General features: G+C 36.8%; 1 protein-coding gene across 3 annotated transcripts in view; it reads right to left on the bottom strand.

Annotated features, from left to right (window-relative positions):
• The window catches only part of PRR3 (pseudo-response regulator 3), a 29,821-nt gene extending 6,408 nt beyond the window's left edge, over window positions 1–23,413 (bottom strand). The window contains exons 1-11 of one of the 3 annotated variants that reach the window (XM_088108770.1): window positions 23,311–23,413; window positions 23,091–23,145; window positions 22,450–22,521; window positions 21,887–22,008; window positions 21,640–21,781; window positions 20,281–20,442; window positions 20,040–20,173; window positions 7,957–8,118; window positions 649–829; window positions 115–562; window positions 1–28 (exon numbers count right to left, since the gene is read on the bottom strand). In XM_088108770.1, coding sequence (XP_087964896.1) covers window positions 1–28; window positions 115–562; window positions 649–829; window positions 7,957–8,118; window positions 20,040–20,173; window positions 20,281–20,442; window positions 21,640–21,781; window positions 21,887–21,985 — 1,356 coding nt within the window. In that variant the 5' untranslated portion in view covers window positions 21,986–22,008; window positions 22,450–22,521; window positions 23,091–23,145; window positions 23,311–23,413. Of the gene's footprint in view, window positions 29–114; window positions 563–648; window positions 830–7,956; window positions 8,119–20,039; window positions 20,174–20,280; window positions 20,443–21,639; window positions 22,522–23,090; window positions 23,146–23,310 lie in introns of all 3 variants that reach the window. The other 2 variants (XM_088108769.1, XM_047291600.2) reach the window with 2 other exon arrangements.
• Between the last annotated feature and the right edge of the window lie 985 nt (window positions 23,414–24,398).

Raw genomic sequence — 24,398 nt, 5'->3', positions numbered from 1 at the left:
CTGGTTAGCAGAAGAAGCAGTATTATATCTGCACAATGAAAATAAATGTTATGTATGTAATGCAAATAATATTTGTTTCCACTAGAACTCAATTATGCTGGAAAATTTTCTTACTTTGACAATGCTGATTGGTCTGAATGTCTCAAAACATTGCATTCTTCACCCGTGACATTTTTAGGATCTCTTACTTCTCCCAGCCTTTTCAAAGTTAGTTCCAGGGATGGATGCTCTTTGGGGCAAGAGTTTTCTTTCGTTAGTGAGAAACCAGAGAACCCATTTGGAGTGTTCAAGTCTCTGCTTTCAGCCTGTGGACTGTTGCTATCAGTAACATCAATAACATTCATAGTCTGATTTTCCTGTGTCCTGGTTTTACCACCATTGCATTCCATTTCTCCTTTTTCACAGGCATTACTCTGTCCTTTAACTATCTGCATATCATCATCATCAGACATTTTATTTGCCCCTTTACCCATTGGATTGCTAGACAGTCCCTCAAGTCGATGCTCTAGTTGCATACTCAAAGATATTCCAACAGCCAAGTCCTTGCCCATTGCAACATCATCTGGAAAGAAAATAAGTGGTTTATTCGGGGATATATCCAAATCCATATAGTCAAGTCTAAACAATATAGATACTATCAAGCCATACCAAGATGATCAATAAGTTCAAGGCACTCCTTTTCTGTTGCATGCACCCATCTACTACTAGCTTTTTCAGTCTTCGTTTGCATCACTTGGGCACAAGTGCTATCAGGGGGATCAACCAATTGTTTATGTGGTGAAAGTGGATGAGGACTGCCAACTTGAGCCAGACATTTAGTCCACGAACTCTACAAAAAACGGGAGCTTTATGTAAGGGGCAATCGGGCAGAGAAGTGCACAATTAAGTGAACAAGTGGTTAACAATCTTTTAACAAAAAGAATCAATGAGAATGGAGAAAAAGCATAGAAATGAAGTGACAAGACAACCAGAACAGAAAACAGCGCAGAAAATATCACAAAAAAAAAAAAACTAATACAGCAAAGCGACCCTTCTTTGTCCCAAGCCCTAGTTAGGCCTAACAACAAAAGGAAGCAATGCACATTATCGTATTATACATAAAATGTAACATAAACAAAAGTGACGCATGTGTTCCAGTCCAACCAAGAGCAGCAAAGATTTTTCAAAAACTGCACCTGCCATAAAATTTGGGCCTCCTTGTTTTAACCAACACCTTTATTACAAACGGATCAAAAATTGGTTCAAAGTAGCACACATCAAATGGCCACAAGAGTCAAAATGGTTGTTTTGTAGGAAATTAGATAATTAGATAGTTTCTAATGTTACAATGCAATAATTCCTGTCTATTATGAAATTAGATAATTAGATAGTTTTTTTAATCTGACCTAATATAGAAAACTGGGAAGAGTGGGGTGGGGCCTAGAGTTCTGCAATAATTCCTGTCTATTGTCAGAATCCCTTGAAATATACTGGAGATATTTCCTTGTACAAATTTAATTACATTCCACAAATTAAGTGATTTAATTACATTTCAAGATTAGGAGCATAGGCTCCCTTTATATTTTATATTTTATTTTGTTGGATAATTATAGGGATAGGTTGTGTCTATAGAAAGATAGGAGTTCCCTTACGTTAGATGTAACATACTTAGGCCCATCTTTTTGTATTTTCATATTTATTAATGCATAACCCTATGCGCTCTACACAAATTAGGGATTCAGGCCATGTCTCTTTCTCTTTTATTTCCACATGGTATCTAGAACTAGGTTTAGTCCTTGCCTCCATGGTGAATCGATGCTAAATTGCTTTTGGAATTTTTTTTTGGTCTTTGTTTCTTCGCCATCCCGGTGCTACCACCACCCAGTCTAGTCTCCAAGCCATGCTCTCCTCATCACCATCTACGTTGCTTACATTGCCATGGTCATCGCTGCCACAATTTTGACAGGTGACAACGATTTTGCTCGCCTTAACTAGGCAACCATGACGCCACAAAAATAATGGCAATCACAGTTCCAATGCCCTACCCCAGCCCTCACTAGCACTGTAGCCCTCACTGGCACCCCTGCTTCCCACCATGCATGGCAATGTATCCAACCTCTTTCCATATCTATAACGTTCATCGTTATGAAAGTTCGTTGAATTTTCCCCCCTTTTTTAGGACTGTTTCCGTCTCCTGGCAATCATTTTCTCTCTCTACAAATATTTGGCCTCCTTGCCACTCTTATGTTTGATATGGCCATCTATACCAATTATATTTGTTAAAAAGTAAACTTTAAGCCTAACTCAACCTCACAAAATAGGCTTTTTAAAGTAATATTTGCACCCACTTATATGATGTAAATTAGTCTTATATGGAGTTGATGTGGGATATTAATGTGCATCCATCCATTGTGAAATTAGATGAAATTAATTATGATACTTGGGCATCAAACATCATACTTTGGCTTAAGAGTTCAGGTTATGTTGATCATATGAATAAAAATGTGGCCACTATTGCTGAAAATGAGCTTTCTAGTTGGTTAAAAATTGATGCTTAATTATTAATTGTACTCAAGTGTACTATTCACTTATCATTAAAACAAATATTTTGAGTGACATCTCCAAAATGCTATTCTTCAAGTAATTATTTAAGCCAAACAAGTTTACAAGTGGTTGAGGTCATAACTCTATATTTTGCTTCTGCACTAGATCTTGCCGCAACACTTTATTTCTCACTCTTTCAAGAAATCAAGTTACCTCCAATGGAAACACAGTATTTGAAAGTAGATCTATCAGAAGGAAATTCTACCCAATCAACATTTGAATATAAGAAACTTTAGTATTATTACAGTGACCAAATAGCAAACAATTTCCCAGAGATCCTTTAATGTTCTTATAATATATGAATGATTGCATTCTAATGATCTACATATGGAGAATTGAGAAATTGACTTACCACACTGACTGCAAAGGAAATATTAGGAGGAGTATCACTAAGATAGTTCAATTTTCCAACTAATTTTCTGTAGTTCTCTAGATTTGGGAAAGGCTCTCTATGATTAGGTAGGAGTTTGGTATTAAGATCCAAGGGTGTGTCAACAAATTTTGAATTCATCAACCTAATTTCCTCCCAAATATCCAGTACATACTTCTTTTGAGACATAATAATACCATTGTGTACTATCTCAATCCCCAAGAAATATCTAAGTTTCCAAGATCTTTGTTCTGAAAGTGGTGAGAAATGTGTTATTTCATCTTGGAGATGTCATCATAATCAGTGCCTATAAGAACAATATCATCAATATATACTATTAAATAGATACACCCAACACTTGAACGCTACAAGAGTAAATGATCTGCCTCACTGCGAGTCATACAAAACTGTTGAACAACACTACTAAATTTTCCAAAGCAAGCCCTAGGAGAAGACATACCAATCTAAAAGACTCCCTGAGCAATAAAACCTGGAGGTTGTTCCATATAAATTTCTTCCTACAAATCTCTAAGAAAGTATTTTGACATCCTATTGCTGAAGAGCAGTCATGGCTATAAATAAGTAAAGATAAGTCATCTTTGCCACTAATGAAAAAGTATCACCATAATCCAAACCAAAAATTTGTGTAACCATTGGCCACAAAACGAGCTTTAAGATGACCAATAGTTCCATTAAGACCAACTTTGATAGCAAAGACCAACCTACAACTAACAATGGATTTTCCGAATAGTAATGGGATGAGCTCCCAAGTTGTACCATTCTGAAGAGAAAGAATTTCATTAAGCATGTTCTAACACCAACTAGGATGGGCTAAGGCATCCCCAACAAATTTTGAAATTGACAAGAGTAAAGATAAACGAAAGACAAGTATGAAAAGATAGACATAATCTATGATAACTCAAAGTAGTGTAAATAGGAGAAGGATATTGTGATAGATAAATCAATTTTCCTACAAATATGATAATGGGCCTTTTCTATAGGAGCACTTTCTTCACTTCCAATTCTGTGATTTTGTTTTATAGGAACTGTTGAGGTTCTACATCCCAACTTTCCTGTTTCTTTGAGGAGATCAAGTACATATTTTCTTTGGGAGATGAAAATTCTATTCTTCCAGTAAGCGACCTCTATATCAAGAAAATATTTGAGTTTTCCTAGGGTTTTGTTTTATAGGGTTATGCATTTATAAATACAAAAATATAAAGAGATGGGCCAAGCCCATTACATCTAACACAAATAGTACTTAGTTTTAGCTAGTAGTCACTGCATTTCAAAGAATACTTAATCTTAGCCAGGAGTGCTTGCGTTCCAAATAATAATGAGTCTAACCAAGGAGTAGTTGCATACTAAAAGAATACTCAATTTTAACCAAGTGCGACGGCTTCCCAAAGAATACTCGATCTTACCAAAAAGTGGCTACGATTATGTTGAAATAGCTTGAAAATCCATATAATCATTAAGCCTAAAGCAAGAGGTTGAGTGTTAGATAACCTCTGCCCCTAGTTCTTTGTCCAAGTATTTTGTCAACCTTTTAGTATCAACCTATTGTATCAACCTTCATATATATAAATATAGAACTATGAGAGGGGTTCTTTAAACCCTGTAGAAATATATTTCTCTGATTTCTATCTCATCTCATCTGTCATCACTGTCATTATTGTCTCCATCTATATGGCACTATTTGCGGCTATCTGCGACTGTCCAGCCCCTTTGTATGGTTGTCCACTACCGGTTAAAGTTGTCCAACACTGTCAATCACTGTTCTATGCGGGTCTGTCGTCGTCCGCTGCCATCGACCTGTGCAAGTTTCGTCCAACAACTATCGGATTTGGATTACCTCTGAAAGTGGTGCTGAGGGCAAATTCTCCACCACGCACACTATCTTTGTCTGTTGCAGCCAGGCGCATAGTGTTCACGTGCCGCCTTCTGCTCAATGTAACGTCACCGCGCCACTTTCATAGTTGTCACCAGTCCCTCCTCTCTTTCTTCTGACTCACGTGCCGCCTTCTGCTCAACGTAACATCACTGCGCCACCTCTATAGCTGTCATCGGTCCCTCCTTTCTCTGTTTTGACCTTAAAACTTCATTTCAATGAAGTTCGAAGCTACCCTTGAAGAAATTCCCTAGGGCTTTCTGTTTCCTTGCTCCTTCATTGTTTCTTTTATTAGAAATGGCAACTAGAAGTGTTATTTCGTTTTCCAGAAGTCCTCAATTACTTTCAAAAAGCTAAATGGAAAAACTTATCTCTCTTGGTCTGCTGCTGTTGAAATTTAGTTTCTTGGCCAAGGACATATTTGGGTATTGTGATGCAGATTGGGCAGATTCGCCTATTGACAAACGGTCTACTGGACATTGTGTTTTCTTTGGAGGAAACATTATTTCAAGGAAAAGTAAGTGTTAAGAAGTGAATTTTAAGCCTAACTCAACCCAATAAAACCGCTTGTAAGGTGAGGTTTGCACCCACTTATATATTATAAATTGGCCTTATCTCTAGTCGATATGGGACTTCCAACACACCTCCTCACGCTGAGGTCTATACATCTCGAGTGTGAGACTAAACATTAATGAATGGTGCGATAACGGCCTGATAGCGGGTGGAACAAATCTCCAACAAACAAATATCGCTAGGATAGGTTCTAACCATAGCTCTGATACCATGTTAAGAGGTGGACTTTAAGCCTAACTCAACCCCACAAAATCGGCTTGTAAGGTGAGGTTAACACCTACTTATATATTATAAATTGACCTTATCTCTAGTTGATGTGGGACTTCCAACAGTAAGAAACAAAATGCAGTGGCCCGATCAACAACTGAAGCTGAATATAGGGCAATAGTGTCACTAACATGTGAAATTACATGGGTGAAGCAGTTCCTTCAAGAGCTTAATTTTTGCGACATCCAGACTATGAAGATGTATTGCGATAATCTAGTTGCTCTCCACATTGCATCAAATCCAGTATTTCATGAGAGAACTAAACATATAGAAATTGATTGTCATTTTGTTTGAGAAAGTTTTTGACAAATGAAATATGTATTGAGTTTGTTGGATCAAACGACCAACTCACAAATGTGTTCACCAAGTCCTTAAGGGGACCTCATATTGTGTTTATTTGTTCAAAGCTTTGCACATACAATCTGTATGCTCCAGCTTCAGGGGAGTGTTGAAATAGCTTGAAAATTCAAGTAATCACTGTGTCTAAGACAAGAGGTTGAGCATTAGATAACCTTCACCCCTAGTTCTTAGTCCAAGTAGCCTAGGACAACGCTTTTTGCCTTTTAGCCTTCCTACTGTATCAACCTTCATATATATAAATACAGATGTATTAGAAGGGTTCTTTAAGCCCTCTTAGAAATGTATTTCTCTATTCTAATCTCAAGTGTTTCAAACAATACCCCATCTTAGCCAAGAGTGACTACTGTCTAAATAACACTTAATGTTAGACAAGAGTGGTTAGGTCCCAAAGAATATTCACCTTCTTATTTTGCAACGATAGTCTATCTAGTGGAACTTAATCTAGATTAGGACATAGTTTGGTTTTATACATGAACCAATATAAAAACACCAAGCTTAAATATTTTCTCCATTCCAATCTCCTTATATTACATTTTGTTAAACAAAAACTAACCAAAGGAGAGTTCCTTTTAAACAATCAGATGCTAACATCATGAAAATGTTCAAAAGTTTTCAATATTAACCATTCCCTTGTATTGTACTTGTTTTCACAAGGTGACTTAGAAACTCTGGTTTATAATTCCTAGAAAACACATCTAGAGAGAACAAATAACCTCTTGCATAATTCACTAGATTCTTTAATGCTCAAGTTTTTTCAAGTGAAACTCCGAATTTAAGTGATAACCCTATAAATATATTTTTTAAGGGAGGTAATTGATACATTAACCACCCACCTAACAACTTTAACAATTCTACACTAAATTGTTCCTGAACAGAAAATAACTGCTAAAATTCCAAAATTGTGATTCTCCCTAAATTAATAGCTAATTTCTATAATGTGATTCAAAATTGGGTGCAATAATAATTAAAAAAAAAATAGCATGCTTCATACTGTTGTCAACTCCACGAACAACAACAAGAACATCAATGGTTGCATATGGGACAATGGAATGACAAAAGAACTATGGATGACACCTATTGACTTATTGCACTAGGTAGCTGTTATGAGAAGTAACTGCCACATGCTAAGTGAACCCTATGTAGGTTAAATTGAACAACTAAAGACATCCATTACCTTCTCATCTTTATTGATCACTCAAGTTAACTAATAATTACCCTAATGCTCTGTTTAAAAGGAGAAAAATAGGTTAGATAGAAATAAGTTGGTAGAGTGAAAATAAATGGGAAATGAAATAGAAATTAAAGATGTTTGGTTTAAGAGAAATAGAGAACAGATGAGGATAGGGATGAGTAGAAATAGTGAGAACCCAATGGGTCCCACCATTTTTAAAAATTATTTCTCCTCTTTTTCTGTCCCAACAAACACATTACATTATCTACATCATGTTCCATCTTTCGCCTTCCAACCCAACAAGGCATAAACGACAATTCAGACTCAACAGTTCTTATGTTGTTTATTTATCTATTGCAGTACTAGCCGTGCTTTGTAGACCCACATGGCTTCTACAGAATTTCTAAACCCTTATTTTCTGGCTGCTTAGAATTACCATATCAAATTGCACATGTGAAGCAAGTCAGTATGAAACACTACACACTATTACTGAGACATTAGAAAATCATTGATCTATCCATAAAAAATGATGAATGTGTTCTTAAAAGCAGAACCGCATCTGTTGTGCTTCAAAATAAACAGAAAAAAGTAACAACACAAGAATTTAGAAACTAATTTTCATGAGCAGAAAATGATATCAACACAGAAAATTATGGTAATCTTGCCCCCGTACAGGAAAATATTACATAAGGGTTATCCAGTTAAGAGAATCTAATCTATACTATAAGATATGTGTAATACCTGAGTGCCACTTCCATTGTCACTTCCATCTCGAATGCTCAAGCCTTTGCTTCCATAGTCATTCTCCTCATTGCTGTCACTATTGTTTTCAGAAGCATCATTACTTCTTGACTTCGTAGATTTTCTGAAGTTGGTCGCACTTTCACTCCCACTGCCGCTAGACTGAGGAAGCGTGTTAGTTCAAGTTGAGGAAAGAATTGGTTCTTAAATAATGAATTTAATGTTCATGTTGATTAACGATGAGGTCCATAGGATAGAATATCATGCACAAAAACCATATGAAATACATTAATTCATTATTGATTCTTTAAGGCATAGGTTTCTACATAAAAGAAAAGAAACTTCAATTTGATTGAAAGGAGGTGAACAGTATCTATCTTTTGCAAAATTTCTTGGTCGATCCTTATATCAGTTAAGGAGAGGTATTGAACATTAATGAACTAGAAAATTGAATATTTAAGTTTATCAAATATAAGATCAACAAGGTAAACGATGTTGTACAAACTAGATGGGTTGTGGTTAAGTATTATAATGAACAGTACTGACTTAGTATAAGTTGCCATATAGCTATATAGCTATATTCTAGATGGGTCGTCATATAGCTATATTCTAGTCGAGTAATTATTCATCCAGGCTAATATATATTGTGGAAGCAGTCCCTAACTAGTGTACTGTAATTAAGATTGATATGTACCATATTTTCAGTCTTATTTTAGAAAGTAACTGCGCTGTTTAGTCTATATACCGTAATTGCCTAGTACGGTTTCAAATCATCGAAGTAACATGTTCAGCATAATGTGTTCCAAAGTCATTCTGTTGTAACATGTTCAGCATGTGCTTATTGTGTTTATTTCTTCTTTCCATTTTTTAACAAATTTAATATGATTTAATCCTAAATAGGATTGTTTGTCTCATAAAGTGGATTTAAACCTAACCTAAACCTACAAAACCAGTTTGTAAAGCAAGATTTGCATTCACTTATATTATAATTAGATGTGAGATTTCCATCATTTTTATTGAGCTTGACTTGTACCCAAAATTCTAGCATATGATTATATGAATAGGGCTGTACTTGTAGTCCTTTGTCGCACACCAAAACTCAAAAATTAATATTAGTGATTTCCTCATATTTGAAGTTATTTCTTTATGAAATTACGGTAGTACAAATGTAATTCATGAAACAATATGTTCATATGATCAGATCTTGGGGTCCCCTGATGTCCCTAATTTTGCTTCTACTTGTTCCACCATTTTTCATGTACCAAGTAAAGTTATTGTTGATATACCTGCTTCCGTTGATGATGACTCCTCTGTTTTAGTTTCCCAATAGGTGAGCGTAATTGCTCTCACAAGCTGAACAAAGGGCGTCACAATTACTTTTCCCTCTAAACCCAACCAACTGAAGAAAGATAGCCCTGTTGCTTAAAAACCTCATGTAACCCAAAAAAACTACCTCTCTCCCTTTACCAAAAAGCAAAGACCTCCACTCTCCCTTTGTGCACTTCATAAGTTTTGAGGAATCTAACAATCGGTTAAGAAGTGGACTTTAAGTTTAACTCAATCATACAAAACCGACTTGTAAGATGAGGTTTACACCCACATATATACTCTAAATTAGTCTTATTTCTAGTCGATGTGAGACTTTCAACACACCCTGTCACACTGAGCTATATTCATCTCGTGCGTGGGACTAGACATTAGTGGGGCCCGATAGCCGATAGCAGGTGGAATGGCCAGATAGCATGTGGAATGATATGCCCAACAAACACAAATCTCGCTAGGATAGGCTTTAATCCATGACTTTGATACCATATTAAAAAGTGGACTTTAAGCCTATCTTAACCCTACAAAACCAGCTTGTAAAGTAAGGTTTACACCCACATGAATACTCTAAATTAGCCTTATCTCTAGTAGATGTAGGACTTCAAACACAATCCATGTTACGATTTTCTGATTTACTATCCAAACTTCCCTCTCCATTATGAAGGAAAATATTGATTTTGATAACCTTGAATTTTTAGGCTATAAAATGGAGATTATTGCTTGACTTTAACTATGTAAGAAAATAAAGAATTATTTTATCGATAAAAAACACAAATTATTTCATCACCTCTAGTTCAAGCCATCAAACCCTTTAAAATAAAGAAATAAAAAAAAATGTTGACATTAATAGGAAATATGTTTTTATCCTAATTACTATGGAGATATTGAGGACATGTTCATCCTAATAATCCTTTATTTACAACAACTTCATTGAAGTTGGGAAATGAATATTGATCACTGTTATTAATATCGAATAATATTGGATACCAAAAATCCTTTATGAGAATGTATCAAAAGTCGTCACAGGTTATGGCGGAAACATTGTCGACAGAAATAAAATATAATATATACATATTGATAACATAAAAAATACAATATATAGATATAGATAATTTTAGAAAATCCAAAAATATAAATAACAATTAATATCTTGTCTAAGAAGTTCAAATAACAATAAAATCAAATTAAAACACCACAAATTTCAAGTTAAAAACTTAAAATACAGTAAAACATAACGTAGGAGTTGCTGGTTCTATGTGGGTAGGGTGGATTTGCAAATTACTGCAATTTGTGGCAACAGCTGTAACAATGGCAGCAGCATAAGTGGAAGCAACAGCAGCCGCTGCAATAGCAGTGACAGCAAAACAGCACAATAATGAAAGAGAATTTTTATTCAATGTGGGTAGGGTGGCCTAGGTATATATGTTGTTCTAATGTAATGTTTGGATCGAGTTGGGTAGGAGAGATACTGTTAATAGATGCATATCTAAATGGGCCAAAGTGCCTCTTCAAGACAGGATTAAGTTAATGTCTCGTGTTATGGATGCTTGGATGGGTTTTGAATGGCAAGATATTCCTGCTTTTTCTGGTTTATGCGAATTTTTTTCCCCTGGAGATCCCTGAGGAAAGGGATACACCGAATTGGAAATTGGACAACTCAGGTATTTCTGAATCAAAAAGCTGCTAGGAATTACTTTTTGGTGTGGTGGGGCGGGGGGCTGATTTTATTTGGTGCTATTCTTCCTGCCAAATCCCGTGTTATGGAAACTTTTAAGAAGTGAATTTTAAGCCTAATTCAACCTCACAAAATCGGCTTATAAAGTGAGGTTTGCACCCGCTTATATACTCTAAATTGACTTTATCTCTACTCGATGTGGAACTTCCAACACACCCCCTTCACGCCGAGGTATATACATCTCAAGCGTGAGACTAGACATTAATGGGTGATCCGATAGTGACCCGATAGCAGATGAAACACTATGCCCAACAAACAACAAATATCGTTAAGATATGCTCTAACCTAGCTCTATTACCATGTTAAAAAGTGGACTTTAAGCCTAACTCAACCCCACAAAACCGGCTTGTAAGGTGAGGTTTACAACCACTTATATACTCTAAATTGGCCTTCTCTCTAGTCGATGTGAGACTTCCAACAGAAACTTTTACATAGTAGGTTTCCTGTGAATGATACTGCCCAAAGAAGAGGGATCTTTCTATGTTCCTTGTGTTCCTTATGTGGCAAGAAAGAGGAGTCTCTATCTCATCTCTATTTTTATTTTGATGTTGGCCATCAAGTTCTGGTTGTGGGTGAAACAATTTTTTGTAAATTTGATGGTTGCTTCTACTGATTTAATTATTGATTTTCTCAAAAGGCAAGTCAGTCTCAGGTTGATTTGATAGGCAGTGTGTTGTAATTAGAGAAGATATCTTTAGAATCTTTCTAATTAGAGAAAATAAATATATAATCCTCTATTTTATTTTGTTTACCTAGTTTCCCTATTTCCCTTTTTAGGAGAATTAGATTATTACAAATAGAGGATATGAAAATGTATTTTTTCTATGATTGAGAATAATAAAATCGGTCCTTTTTTTCAACTCAGAGGTTATTGGTATTGGCTGGATGATTTGGCATATGAGAAGATCAGGTTAGAACTCAAAGCTACCTATACACAAAACACGGTGGCTGATTTGAGGATTTTGAAAGTTATTGGTATTTAGCAAAAGATCGAGCAAAGCTACTGAGTACAAATAGATTATATGGCAGTTTCCTCAGGTTTCTTGGGTTAAAGTTAACATGGATGGAGTTGCTAGGGGAAGTCCCGGTTTATCAGCTTGTGGAGGTATGTTCAGGGGAAGTAGGGGGGAATATATTGAGAGTTTCTGCGTTTCTGGGACTTCAGAATGCACTTTTTGCTGAGTTTATGGGAGCTATTCACACCATTGAGTATGCTAGAAGTGTCAGATTTAGAAGACTGGTTGGAATGTGATTCAACTTTGGTTCGTCAAGCCTTCCCTCATCAAGAGCTGGTACTGTAGTGTATTAAAGTTCGTTGGAGGAAATGTGTAAAGTTTTGTAGTGGTAGAGAAGGAAATTGTTGTGCAGATAAATTGGCAAGTTTAGGCCTGTCTTCTAACGAGTGTTTAAATGGTACACGGTAATGCTAGCATTTATCATAACAGGTTTCTTTTTCCTATGTATAAGGCCAGTTAGGTTGTGAATAGCTTTATAGTTGGCTTGTATTTTGTTCATGGGTTTTGGTGTGGTACCAACATGAGCTTTGTTTATTTATTTATTTTTTTTAACAATATTTTCATGTGATGACAAATGATAGAAGTACCTTGGGGTGTCATCATAGCAGAGATGTCAAGTAGCATAGTGATGCCTAGCATGAGTTTTACAAAAAAAATAAAAAAAAAACACAGCACAACACAATACATTGAAGGACCTTGCAAGGTAGACTTTACAGTAAGGGAGAAGAGAAAACAAAAAACAATAGAGACTCAATTTCACTAAGTCTTTTAAGACAAGAGTGGATAACCTACCTATGAGGTATGTGATAGTACACAATTTCGCAGCAATTGGTTTTGATAAAAACCATTTGGAATAGAAGGGCTTTACCTACTTCTTGAAGACAATTCTTCATTTCTATGACATACATTCTTGGGGAGTATTAACACATTAGTTCATGAACAATATCATTAAAAATTGAGAATTCATGTTCATATATTCTTTACCATTATTAGACATAATTATTTTGATGTTTTTTCAAATTGATTTTGGACAAGATGGAAAAGTTTTTAAAAACTTTGAATTACCTCATACTTATTGTTCATAACTGCTGTAATTAGAGGAAAATCTTCCTAATTAGAGAAAATATAGGTAAAATCTTCTAGTTTATTTTTCAGTATATTTTTTCCTTATTTTTGGAAGATTAGATTGTAATAGGTATGAATAATAATAATAAAAAATCCTTCTCCTTTTCAAGTTGGTATCAGAGCTCCCGATCTTGGGAGCTCCGTTAGTCACTGCCACCGATACCTGGTCGTTGATAAGGTAGACAAGTGTGCCCAACTCTGGCAAACATAACACCGAAAATCGCTCTAGGAAAGACGCCGCCACGCACCGCCGCCGTTCGCATGTATAGCCCACTTGCCTAGTTCCAGACTGTTAGAATTATTGGTTATTGTGTATGAGTTATGCGTGTATGAGTTGTGTTCAAGTGTAATCCAACTAAGAGTGAGTTGGAAAGGAGTGTGGTTAGTTACTTTGTTTTCTATAAATGTAAGTGTAGAGGTGTTTAAGACCTCAAGTAATACATATTCCTGTATTCCATTTTAACATGGTAGCTGCCCCTCAAAACCTGCTTCAATGAGGTCCAGAAGCTCCCCTTGAAGAAAACCCTAAGAAACCCCTAGGGTTTTCTAGTTCCTCTCGGTTTTCTGGCTCCTTTCTGGTTCCTCTCCTATTTTTATCAACAATGGCGTCTGGAAGTGTTCTTTCTTTCTTTGGAAGTCCCTCAATTACTTCCAAAAAGCTAAACGGAAAGAATTACCTTTCTTGGTCGCTGCCGTAGAACTGTGGTTTCTCGGTCAAGGACATTATGACCACCTTGAGCAAGATGGAAGCCCTAAAGAACATATTTTCATCTCAAGTTGGTATGAGAGCAGGTTCTCTGATCTCTTCTGGTGGTCTTTGCTGTCTATTGGCGGCCGGCAGCCCCTAAAAATTTCATAAGATCCATTTTCTCTTCTTCTTAAATCTCAGCACCCAGAATCAAACAGACCTAAAGTCTCCTGGGAACCCTAGAAAGACACTCCCTCCGTAACAGTCAGCCGTCGCGAGCCGCAACCCAACCGATCGCCCCTCTCCGCCGTCTCCTCGAGCGACGGCCAACCTAGTCGGAGTCAAGACCAGACTCCTCTTCACGCACCGCCTGTCTTCAGCTAGTCTCGGGTACGTATTTGTCACGCGCCGCCTTCTCGTCGGCCACCGTCACAGTTCCGACCGGTGTCCTGTGGATCTGGACCATCTCTTCAAGCGCGACCTAACCCTGGTGGTCGCCGTATCTGTCTCGTCCGCATGCACCATCACGCGCCTCCTCTCTCCGGTAGATCTCGGATGCGTGTTCATCATGCGCCGCCTTCTCGGCATCGGCATCAAACCGCGCCGCCCCTGCAGTTTTTTAACTTTCAGCTACTACTGTTGATCCCATCCCCCATCCTGCAAACCAAGTAAGGCAGTTTAGCATGGGTGTAGTCCCTGCAATTTTGTAGCTTTTACTACTGTTGATCCCATCACCCATCCATCATTGATGGGGATTCAGTGTAGTCCCTGCAGTTTTATAGCTTTCGGCCACTGCAGATCCCGTCACTCATCCATCATTGATGGGGATTCAGTCATTGCAGTTTGTCATTGTCCACCGCTGCTCTCCTTCATCCACTTTTGAAGTTGAAGTTTCACAAGCTGTTGTTAGTTCATTGACATTTGATAACCCATCTCTGTTTGCCTCACACTCTTGAAGACAAATCATCCAGTTCAAAACCGAGTTCAATTATTCCAAGCTTGGTTCATACAATTTGTATGCTCCAGCCTGAGGGGGAGTGTTAGAATTATTGGTTATTGTGTATGAGTTATGTTCAAGTGTGTTCCAACTAAGAGTGAGTTGGAAAGGAGTGTGGTTAGTTACTTTGTTTTCTATGTAAGTGTAGAGGTGTTTAAGACCTCAAGTAATACATATTCCTGTATTCCATTTTAACACAGACGTCACAAAAAGTTTCGCCGCCGCCTCTGAGTTCGTTCAACGGGTTGATGACGTCCCATTTGGCCTATATTTTAGTAGATATGAGTTTTAAGTTCTTCTCTTTTTCCCGGTGTAGCCCACATGTCATCATTGTCTCGGGTAGGGTCACCGGAGACACCTGACTGCGTTCCAAGGGACCAATCAATCTAGTACTTCACCATCACCAGATCTTGATATGAAAGCTTATAAGGAGGAAGTCGAGCATTTGAAAGCAATTGTTGAATCAATGAGTAAGATTTGTCTCAATACTATTGGTCATGTGTGTCAAGGTATTTTGATTCTTGATTCAAGAGCAACTGATCATATGACACCTTTGTATGTCCTTCAACTCATAGTAAAAGAAATAGAGAACAACTTATTACAATTGCGAATAATCAGGGTATACCTATATGCGGCTCTGGGAATATGTTAGGTTTCTTTATTCAAGAAACCTGGTTGATCCCTCTCTTCTCAGCAAAACACACACACAACATAATTGAATGTATAAGTATATGTATTATTGATCATGACTTAATGGAAAATACAAGTATTCACCCCCTCAAGGAAGCATGACTCCCTCCACTGGAACAGAGATCCAGCCTATACCCAAAAGTAAAAATGAATAATCCCCTCACCTCAGCAAACTAAATTTTATTTATACTCTCTCTCTCTACTAAATAACTAACCACTTTTCCCGCCTTTAGTTCCCTCCTCTTTTATTTCTTCTCTCATATACTTTTAATCTCCTAACATTACCCTCCTCCCCAACATCAACCTTGTCCTCAAGGTTGAAATCAGGAACTATTGGTTGATATATTGCTCCTCTTCACAAGTAGCACCCTCCAATCCGCCTTCCTGCCATTGTATCAGAACTTGGGGTATCTCCTCCCCTTGTTGTTGCTTGTTTCGCCTCTGTAGCACTTTCACTACTCTATATAGGGGTTTGTCATCCTGCAATTCCACAGGTAATGCTCTTCCAACAGAATGTGCGCCTATGGCTATTTTCAGCTGGGAAACATGGAATATTCAGTGTATTCTCGTTGTTTCTGCTGCAACCGAAAAGCTACCGGCACAACTTGTTTTTCCACTAGGAATGGCCCGTAATACCATGCTAATAGCTTAGGATGTAGTCTAGTAGGCATAGACATTTGTCTATGAGGTCTAATTTTAAGGAAGACCCAATCTCCCTCCTTAATCTTGGCTTCCACCCTCTTCTTGTTAGCATAGTAGGTCATCTGGTATTGGGCTCTGGCCAGATGAAACCTCAATTGCTTCAAAGCTTCATCTCGGGTTTGTAAGTCCTGAGCAACTGCAGTCAGTGTTGGAGGTGGTCTTCCATAGACTGTCTCAAAGGGGAGTGTGCACTTAAAGGCCCCCTGGTAACTGGTATTGTACCAGTATTCTGCCCATAGCAACACTGAACTCCAACTCTTTGGTTGTTATGAACTAAAACAGCGCAAATATGTCCCCAACACTCTATTTAAAACTTTAGTTTGTCCATCAGTTTTTGGGTGAAAGGTTGTGCTCATCCGGAGTTGTGTTCCTTGCAACCGAAAAATCCCCTTCCAAAACACGCTCAGAAAAGTGGAGTCTTTGTCACTTACTATAGTCATTGGTATCCCATGGAGTCTAATCACTTCCTTCACAAAAATTTCAGCTACGGTCTTTGTGGTATATGGGTGCCTAATGGGATAAAATGCCCATACTTGCTAAGTCTATCCACCACCACCAATATAGTGTCGTAGCCGTGAGACTTAGGCAATTTCACCACAAAGTCCATACTAATTTCCTCCCATATCGCCTTAGGAATGGGTAATGGTTGCAGAAGGCCTTGGGGAGATGATGCCAAATATTTATTCTACTGGCAGACCAAATACGCAGCCACATAATCTGTTATCGTTTTCTTCATTTCCACCCAATGTAGAGATTGAGCCAGCCTTCTATAGGTCCTATAGACTCCAGAGTGCCCTCCTGTTCCTGTGATATGGAATTCTGCTAACAGCCAAGGTATCCAAGCAGACTGAGCAAAGAGAACCAGCCTCCCCTTATAATGCAATCTTCCATTCTCCATGGTATATGCAGTGTGGGAACAGGGATCTGCCCTCACTTCCTCCACAATCTTCTTCAAACTCTCATCATTCTCAACCTCCTCAACTATCTCCTTGAATTCAAACCAATATGGCCTAGAGATCATCTACAGAACCTTGTCTCCTTCCTCCCATTCTTCCCCCTTCCTTGAAAGCCCATCAGCCACTCAATTAGATGCCCCCGTCCGGTAAGTTATATCAAACTCGTACCCAAGTAGTTTAGCTAGCCAATTTTACTGGTTTTGGGTAGTAATGCGTTGCTCCAGCAAATATCTCAAGCTTCTTTGATCCGTATACACAACAAATCTCTGGCCCATAGGTATGGCCGTCAGTGTTGGATGGCTAACACAAGAGCCATCAATTCTTTCTCATATACTGACTTAGTAAGGGAAGACTAAAGTAAGCTATTGGCCTCTTGTTTTGTGATAGAACCGCCCCCACTTCAGTTCCAGACGCGTCACATTCAACGTAGAAAGTTTGGGAGAAATTTGGTATTGCCAGCACTGGGGCTATAGTGACAGCTTCTTTGAGCTTCTGCATAGCTTCAACTCCTGTGATAGACCACTGGAACATCCCCTTTTTAAGTAGATCAGTAAGAGGCCTAGCCATCCTCCCATAATCTCTAATGAACCTCCGATAGTAAACCGTGAGCCCAGGAAACCACGCAACTCTTTGATGTTTCTGGCTCAGGCTAATCCACTATAGCTGCAATTTTTTCTTCATCCATCTCCACCCCTGCTTCAGATATTTTATGTCCCAAATATCTAACTTGCCTTCTGCCAAATTCACACTTTTTTTCCATTGGCAAAGAGTTTCTGTTTGGCTAACACTCCCAAGACCTGCGTGAGATGTTGTGTGTGCTCCTCCCATGTCTTACTGTAAACAAGTATCTCATCAAAGAATACCAATACACAACTCCTCCAAAAAGGCCTTAAGACAGAATTCATCATATCTTGAAAACTATCTGGGGCATTTGTTAGCCCAAAAGACATAACAAGAAATTCATAATGCCCTTGATGAGTCCTGAATGCAGTCTTAGTGGCAAAAGGCTATACCCAAACTAATGGGATTGACTATGAGGAGATGTTTGCCCTAGTGGCAAAGATGAATAAAGTTTGAGTTGTTCTCACTTTGGCTGCTCATTTTGGTTGGGACTTACACCAGTTGGATGTGAAGAATGCCTTTTTTCATGGAAATCTAGAAGAGGAAGTGTACATGGATATTTCCCCAAGTTTTGAAGTGAAAAATGAAAGAAACGCGGAATGTCTCCTAAAGAAAGCATTGTATGATCTTATGCAATCTCCTAAAGCATGGTTTGGAAGATTTACAAAAGCAATGGTTTCCTTGGGATACGGATAAAGCCAAGGAGATCATACTCTATTCATAAAACATTCTTCTACAGGTAAACTCACTCTATTGCTTGTTTGTGTGGATGATATGATTATTGCAAGAGATGATGAAGCAAAAGAATTGGCAGCCCAATTTGAAATGAAAGACTTAGCAAAACTCAAATCTTTTCTTGGAACAGAGGTTGCTTACTCCAAGAACGGAATTTTCATCTCCCAAAGGAAGTATGCACTTGATCTCCTCAAAGAAACAAAAAAGATGGGATGTAGAACCTCAACAATTCCTATAGAACAAAAGCACAAAATTGGAAGTGAAGAAAGTGTTCCTGTAAAGAAGGCCCAATATCAGAGATTGGTATGAAAATTGATTTATCTATCACACACAAGACCAGACATTGCTTATGCCGTCAGTGTAATGAGCCAATTTATGCATGATCCAAGAGAGAGACACATGCAAGCAATTGTCAAAATTCTCCAGTACTTGAAGTCAAGTCCAAGAAAAGGGCTATTGTTCAAAAGGGAAAACACATTGACTATGAAAATATATATTGATGCTGACTATGCAGGTTCTATTACTAAAAGAAAATCTACTTTTGGGTATTGTATGTTTCTTGGAGATAGTTTGGTAACGTGGAAGAACAAAAAGTAAGATAGAGTATCACGTTCTAGTGCAGAAGGTTAACTCCAAGCTCTTGCTAGAGGAATGTGTGACAGACTCTCGATAAAAATCATTTTGGATGACCTTAAAGTCAAGGTGGACAACCCCATGCAATTATACTTTGACAATAAGTTTGTCATGAGTATTGCCCATAATCCATTACATGACAGGACCAAACACATTAAGTTTGACAGATATTTCATTTCATCCAAGATAATCTAAACAGAGGCTTTATGATTACAATTCATGTTTCTACGGAACTTCAAATAGTAGATATTTTTACAAAAGGGATCCCTCAGGATACATTTCATGATCTTATAGGCAAGTTGAAAATGAATGATATTCATTTACCAACTTGAGAGGGAGTGAGCTACATGTGCTGATATTGGTGGTGGTGCATGACAATGGTCAGTGAAGCGATTGTTGACCTAGCTGTCACCAGTGTGGGTACACCTTTCTTGACCACCCCCACCTCAAAGGGCAAGGACAGCAACAGCTGTTTACGTGGCAGCAGAAATAGAGCTCCCAACATCAGGAGCTTTGTTACCAACTTAAACTATGCAAGGAAATAGAATGATTTTATTGATAACAATCACACAAATTACATTTTCACCACCTTTATTTACAACAATCAAACATTCAAAAGTAAAGAAATAAAAATATGCTGAAATGAATAGGAAGATTCTAAAGATATTTTTCTCCTAATTACTATGAAGATATTGAGGATATTTTTATCCCAATAATCCTCTATTTACAACAGCTTATATTCAAAACACAGGAATATAAAAGATCATTTAATATTCAAGTGGAAGAATGAAGTAATTATCTATGATAAAACAACGTTGAAATTAGTTACAGTAATGCCTGAGACAAATGTAAATCAACTCACACTGTGGCATCTTCTCCAGACATGCTGCCAAAGATTTTTAAGTTCATTCCTCCGAATAGGTTTCACTAAAAAGTCAACAGCACCTTTTGACAAACACTTAAAGACGATACCCATAGAATCATGAGACGACATCACTGCATGCATTTGAACACGTGCAATTAAAGAAACAACACATGAGCAATAATCATTGAAAATATATTATTAAATTTGTGACAAAGTATAACTTTGGTACACCACTTACTAATCACAGGGATATTCTTCAGTGTTTTGTGGTTCATGATCTTGCACAAAAGACCTATTCCAGACAAAATTGGCATAGCTACCTCTGTTAAGACCAGACCGATGCAATTTTCTGGATTTTCTAGGACTTTCCAGGCTTGAAGACCATTGGAAACAGCAGTAACTGTAATAGATGAAGAACATGGATTTTATGATTTTGGTGTTTGTTGTTTGAGCTCCTACATCTAGAGAAACAATTTGGTTCATATTAAAATAAAATAAATATAACGACACATTAAAGTCACCCCAGGCCCAAAATCTGACTATTAACAGTTTTGAACGCAAAAAGATTGTAATTATCATCAGCGCTGGAAACTAGGAAGCATCATCCTCACCTTTCAGCTTAACATTTAACCTCAACACAGGATCATTCCCTTCGTATATAAGCTATCTATCACGATAAAATATGCAAGAATATATATCTCAAAATAACCACAGAACATATTAAAATACATTAACTGAAAGGTTGTATACCAATGTTGGGACCCCTTGAGTGGATAAGTGGCCAAGAATCATTCAACGGTAAGAATAAAGCAAGACTGTATAATAAATGCATAAAACATAAAACCTATAAGAAAGTTTAAACTTAATGACTTTGGATATATCAAAAACCATACTTTGTATGTGTACGTATGTATGTATATGTGTGTTTATACACGTTGATACAAATGCATTCAAGATACAATCATAAATACAAAAATCTTACAATTCATGATTTGAAATGTACAATATGATTCAACAAGCTATCAATTCATAGCATAAGATGAATCTAGAATGACTTTAAATCTTACAATACATGAATAAATTGGTTCAATTTCATATCATTGATCCAAATCACATGATTAAAAAAAAAATTCCTTTACCAACTTCTTTTTCACTAATTCTCAAGAAATAAACCGAAACTTCGTATATGCTAAAATTGTTAAACGAAAAGGAATCTCGAAGAAGCAAACGTGAACTTATTTTATTTGATTACTGAGTTACTTTATTTTTCACTCACTCATGCAATGCGTGGACTCTATTTGGATTTCATTGATTTGTTTCCATTCTTCCAAAATAGAGAATTCACAAACACAAATTTAACTATACTTTCATTTAGTAAAACCTATGGTTAAGTTGTTTTATCTGTTTTTACTTTAAAAGTATCATATTGAACACTATATATCATCTATATGGTGCTTAAAAGGTTAGTTTTTCTTGCTAGTGAATCTTACAATTCAGTCCATATTATAACAAAATATTAGCTTAGCAAAAAATATTTGAATCTTAGGTTATAATCTTGTTACTAAGGCATAACTGACCACAAAGATAGCATAAATACCTTCGTAACTACAATTGCATAAAAGAGCACGCACAACGTGGCGTGTTGAATCATCATCTTCCACCAGCAAAACTTTTATTGATCTCACAGGGAGAAATCTCTCCCAGCAAATGACTGGCCCTTGAGGTGGTTGCTGTGAAACCTGCAAGCTCCCATTGATTTGAATCAGACCCTTCAATCCATTGTTTCCATCTTGACTCAGCTTATTAAATCTTGGGTCATCTTCTGTTGATGATCCAGAACTTACCCCTCCATTGGCTACTCCAAAATTGAGGCTCTTTTTGTCAAAAATCATATGATTACGTTCTGCCAAACCTCTTTTCCCTTTCCCAACATTATTGTTCATTGGACCAGCCTATATCAACCACACTGAAAAAACATTGTGAGGAATTAACACACAAATGCAACACCCTCGTCAGGTGAGTCATGGATTCCCCACATCTCAAGCACTTCAACTATCAATTTCTGCAAATAACAACCCTATCCATCAGTCAAGTCAGTACTTTTATGATACTTTTATAATAACTCTGAAAGAAACAAAAAAAATACCCTATACCTGAGCATACTCCACAGGCCAAAACAAATTTATACCCACACAAATATCATGGGAGTAAATCAGAATTTGCATACGGTAATTGTTAACAGACTTTACATGACAAAAACCTACACTTCGTAATAAAAGCAAAGTTGTGATTCAAAAAGTTAAGATAGAAAAATATAGATCCATACCTCCAAACTCCAGCCCCCAGACAGAAATCAAAAGCTCAAAAACAAAAATTCATATCAAATTTCATGAAAAGGAACGACAACCTGTTCCTGCATCAAAGAACTCTTAAAGCTTTTGTCTCAGCACAAGGTAAACTTCCCATTCATACCGATATCCTGTTAAATTAATATAATAAGTAAACTTACTTAACAGCCCTATTCCTTACATAAATAGAGACAGTTCACAGATTATTTTACATGGAGATTCCAGCAGACTTCAGAAACTCGAATAGTTAGTGGCTTATTTAATACGACAACATAAAACAAACAAAGTCCAAAACTACAACCTAAATATCCTCTTTGTTTACTTTCTTTTTTTAAAAGTGACTTCCATCCAATTTGCATATCACCGGATAGATGCACTCTTTTTATTTACTATAAATTTGATGCCAAAATTATAATTACACTGAAACGCACCGTAGATTCTTTTACACGAATATATTAGCTCGGACCTCATAAATTAGGGAAGGAAACCAAATTCAAACTTAAAAAGGTTAATGTCTCTTACAAATATAGCAATGAAGCTTTTACTTATCCAAACCAAACAAAACACAGAAGAAAAAAAAATCCATAAAGCACAATCTAAAACCGCGTTTTCAAGCGCTTATTTTATGTTAAGTAAACCCAAAAAAGTAAAAGAGGCGCAAAAATTAAAAACACCAAATTCACAGGACCACGAAACCAACCTTCAGAGCTTCACTGACAAGAACCAGACCTCCATTTGCAAGCTCGATGCAGCAACTTGGAAAAAACAATCCAACACCAAAAAAATCAAAAATCGTAACAGTCAGAGCACCAATCTCGTTTCGAAATTAGAGCAAAACAAAAATCACAACAGCAAAAAATTAAATAAATAAGTCACAATCAAAGAAAGAAACTCGGCAACTCAGGAAACAAGGTTCTAACATTTCTCCCAAAGCTTTTCTTTTCTTTCCGTTTCGAATTCGGCGAAAAACGATTTTCTATGGAAACCACTTGACTGGCAGAGAAATAGCGAAGCCAAAAGGTTAAGAGAGAGTGGGGAGAAGATATTATTCTGAGCACGCTGACGTGTACAAAATGAAGGCGTGAATGGCTCGGAACTCCACGTAGGACGCTGGGCCCGCGTGACGTGGCGCGTTGTTGACGAGTTGATTGCGTGACGTGGACAAAATCAAAAGCCGCGAGGTTATGTGCACCCCTCCGAATCTAATACGATCTTCTAGATCTGGATCCCACCACGTGGCTCACTCGCCTCGCGTATAAAGGTTCTCCCCTCAAACCCACAAGCCCCGAAACGCTGTCGTTTACTTCACACACCGTACCACTCTGGTAAGTGCCTTCCTTCAAATGCCCCTACTTTTTTTCAAAATCTCATCTTTTTTATATTTCAAATTATCCATTCAGCACATGATTAGGTCATTATCCATTCAACACATGATTAGTTCACTCTTGTAATAATTATTTTATTTTTTATAAAATATTAATAATATTAAAATTAAATATATTTTTAGTCTTTATATATAATTTCATCTTTATTTTAAACTTTCACACTATAATAAAAAAATTAACTTCTTTAGATTGAAAAACTATATCAATCTCTTTTTAAAAGTTTGAAGACCTATTAAAATTTGAAAAAAAAAATCACATTATCAGGCTTAAGAACTAAAAAAAAAATTTATTTTATTATTGAATATTAGCTTCATGCTGTTGGAGAATTTTTGTCCATTCTATATTAGTTAATTGTATATAAAACTATGGTGTTGCTTGCAAAGTTCTTTTTATTGAATATTTGAATGGTTGGATTGAAACATAATTATGTTTGGTAATTTAAGTGATTTATAAAAGAAAAAAACAATGATTGTAGGAGATGAGAAAAATGACAGAGGCAGTTGTAAGACCTATAAAAAAATATCTATCTTAATAGTAATAATTTTATTACTAATAAGTTTATCTAAACATAAAATGTGGAAAGCTAAATAATAAATTTTGGTACCTTAAATGGTAGAAAATTG

Source organism: Vigna umbellata, chromosome 3 (assembly GCF_029865625.1).
Source record: "Vigna umbellata cultivar VRB3 chromosome 3, Vumbellata_1.0, whole genome shotgun sequence".
In the NCBI taxonomy this organism is placed as follows: domain Eukaryota; kingdom Viridiplantae; phylum Streptophyta; class Magnoliopsida; order Fabales; family Fabaceae; genus Vigna; species Vigna umbellata.
The sequence above is the reverse complement of the archived record's forward strand: the minus strand, read 5'-3'. Positions and strand labels throughout refer to the sequence as shown.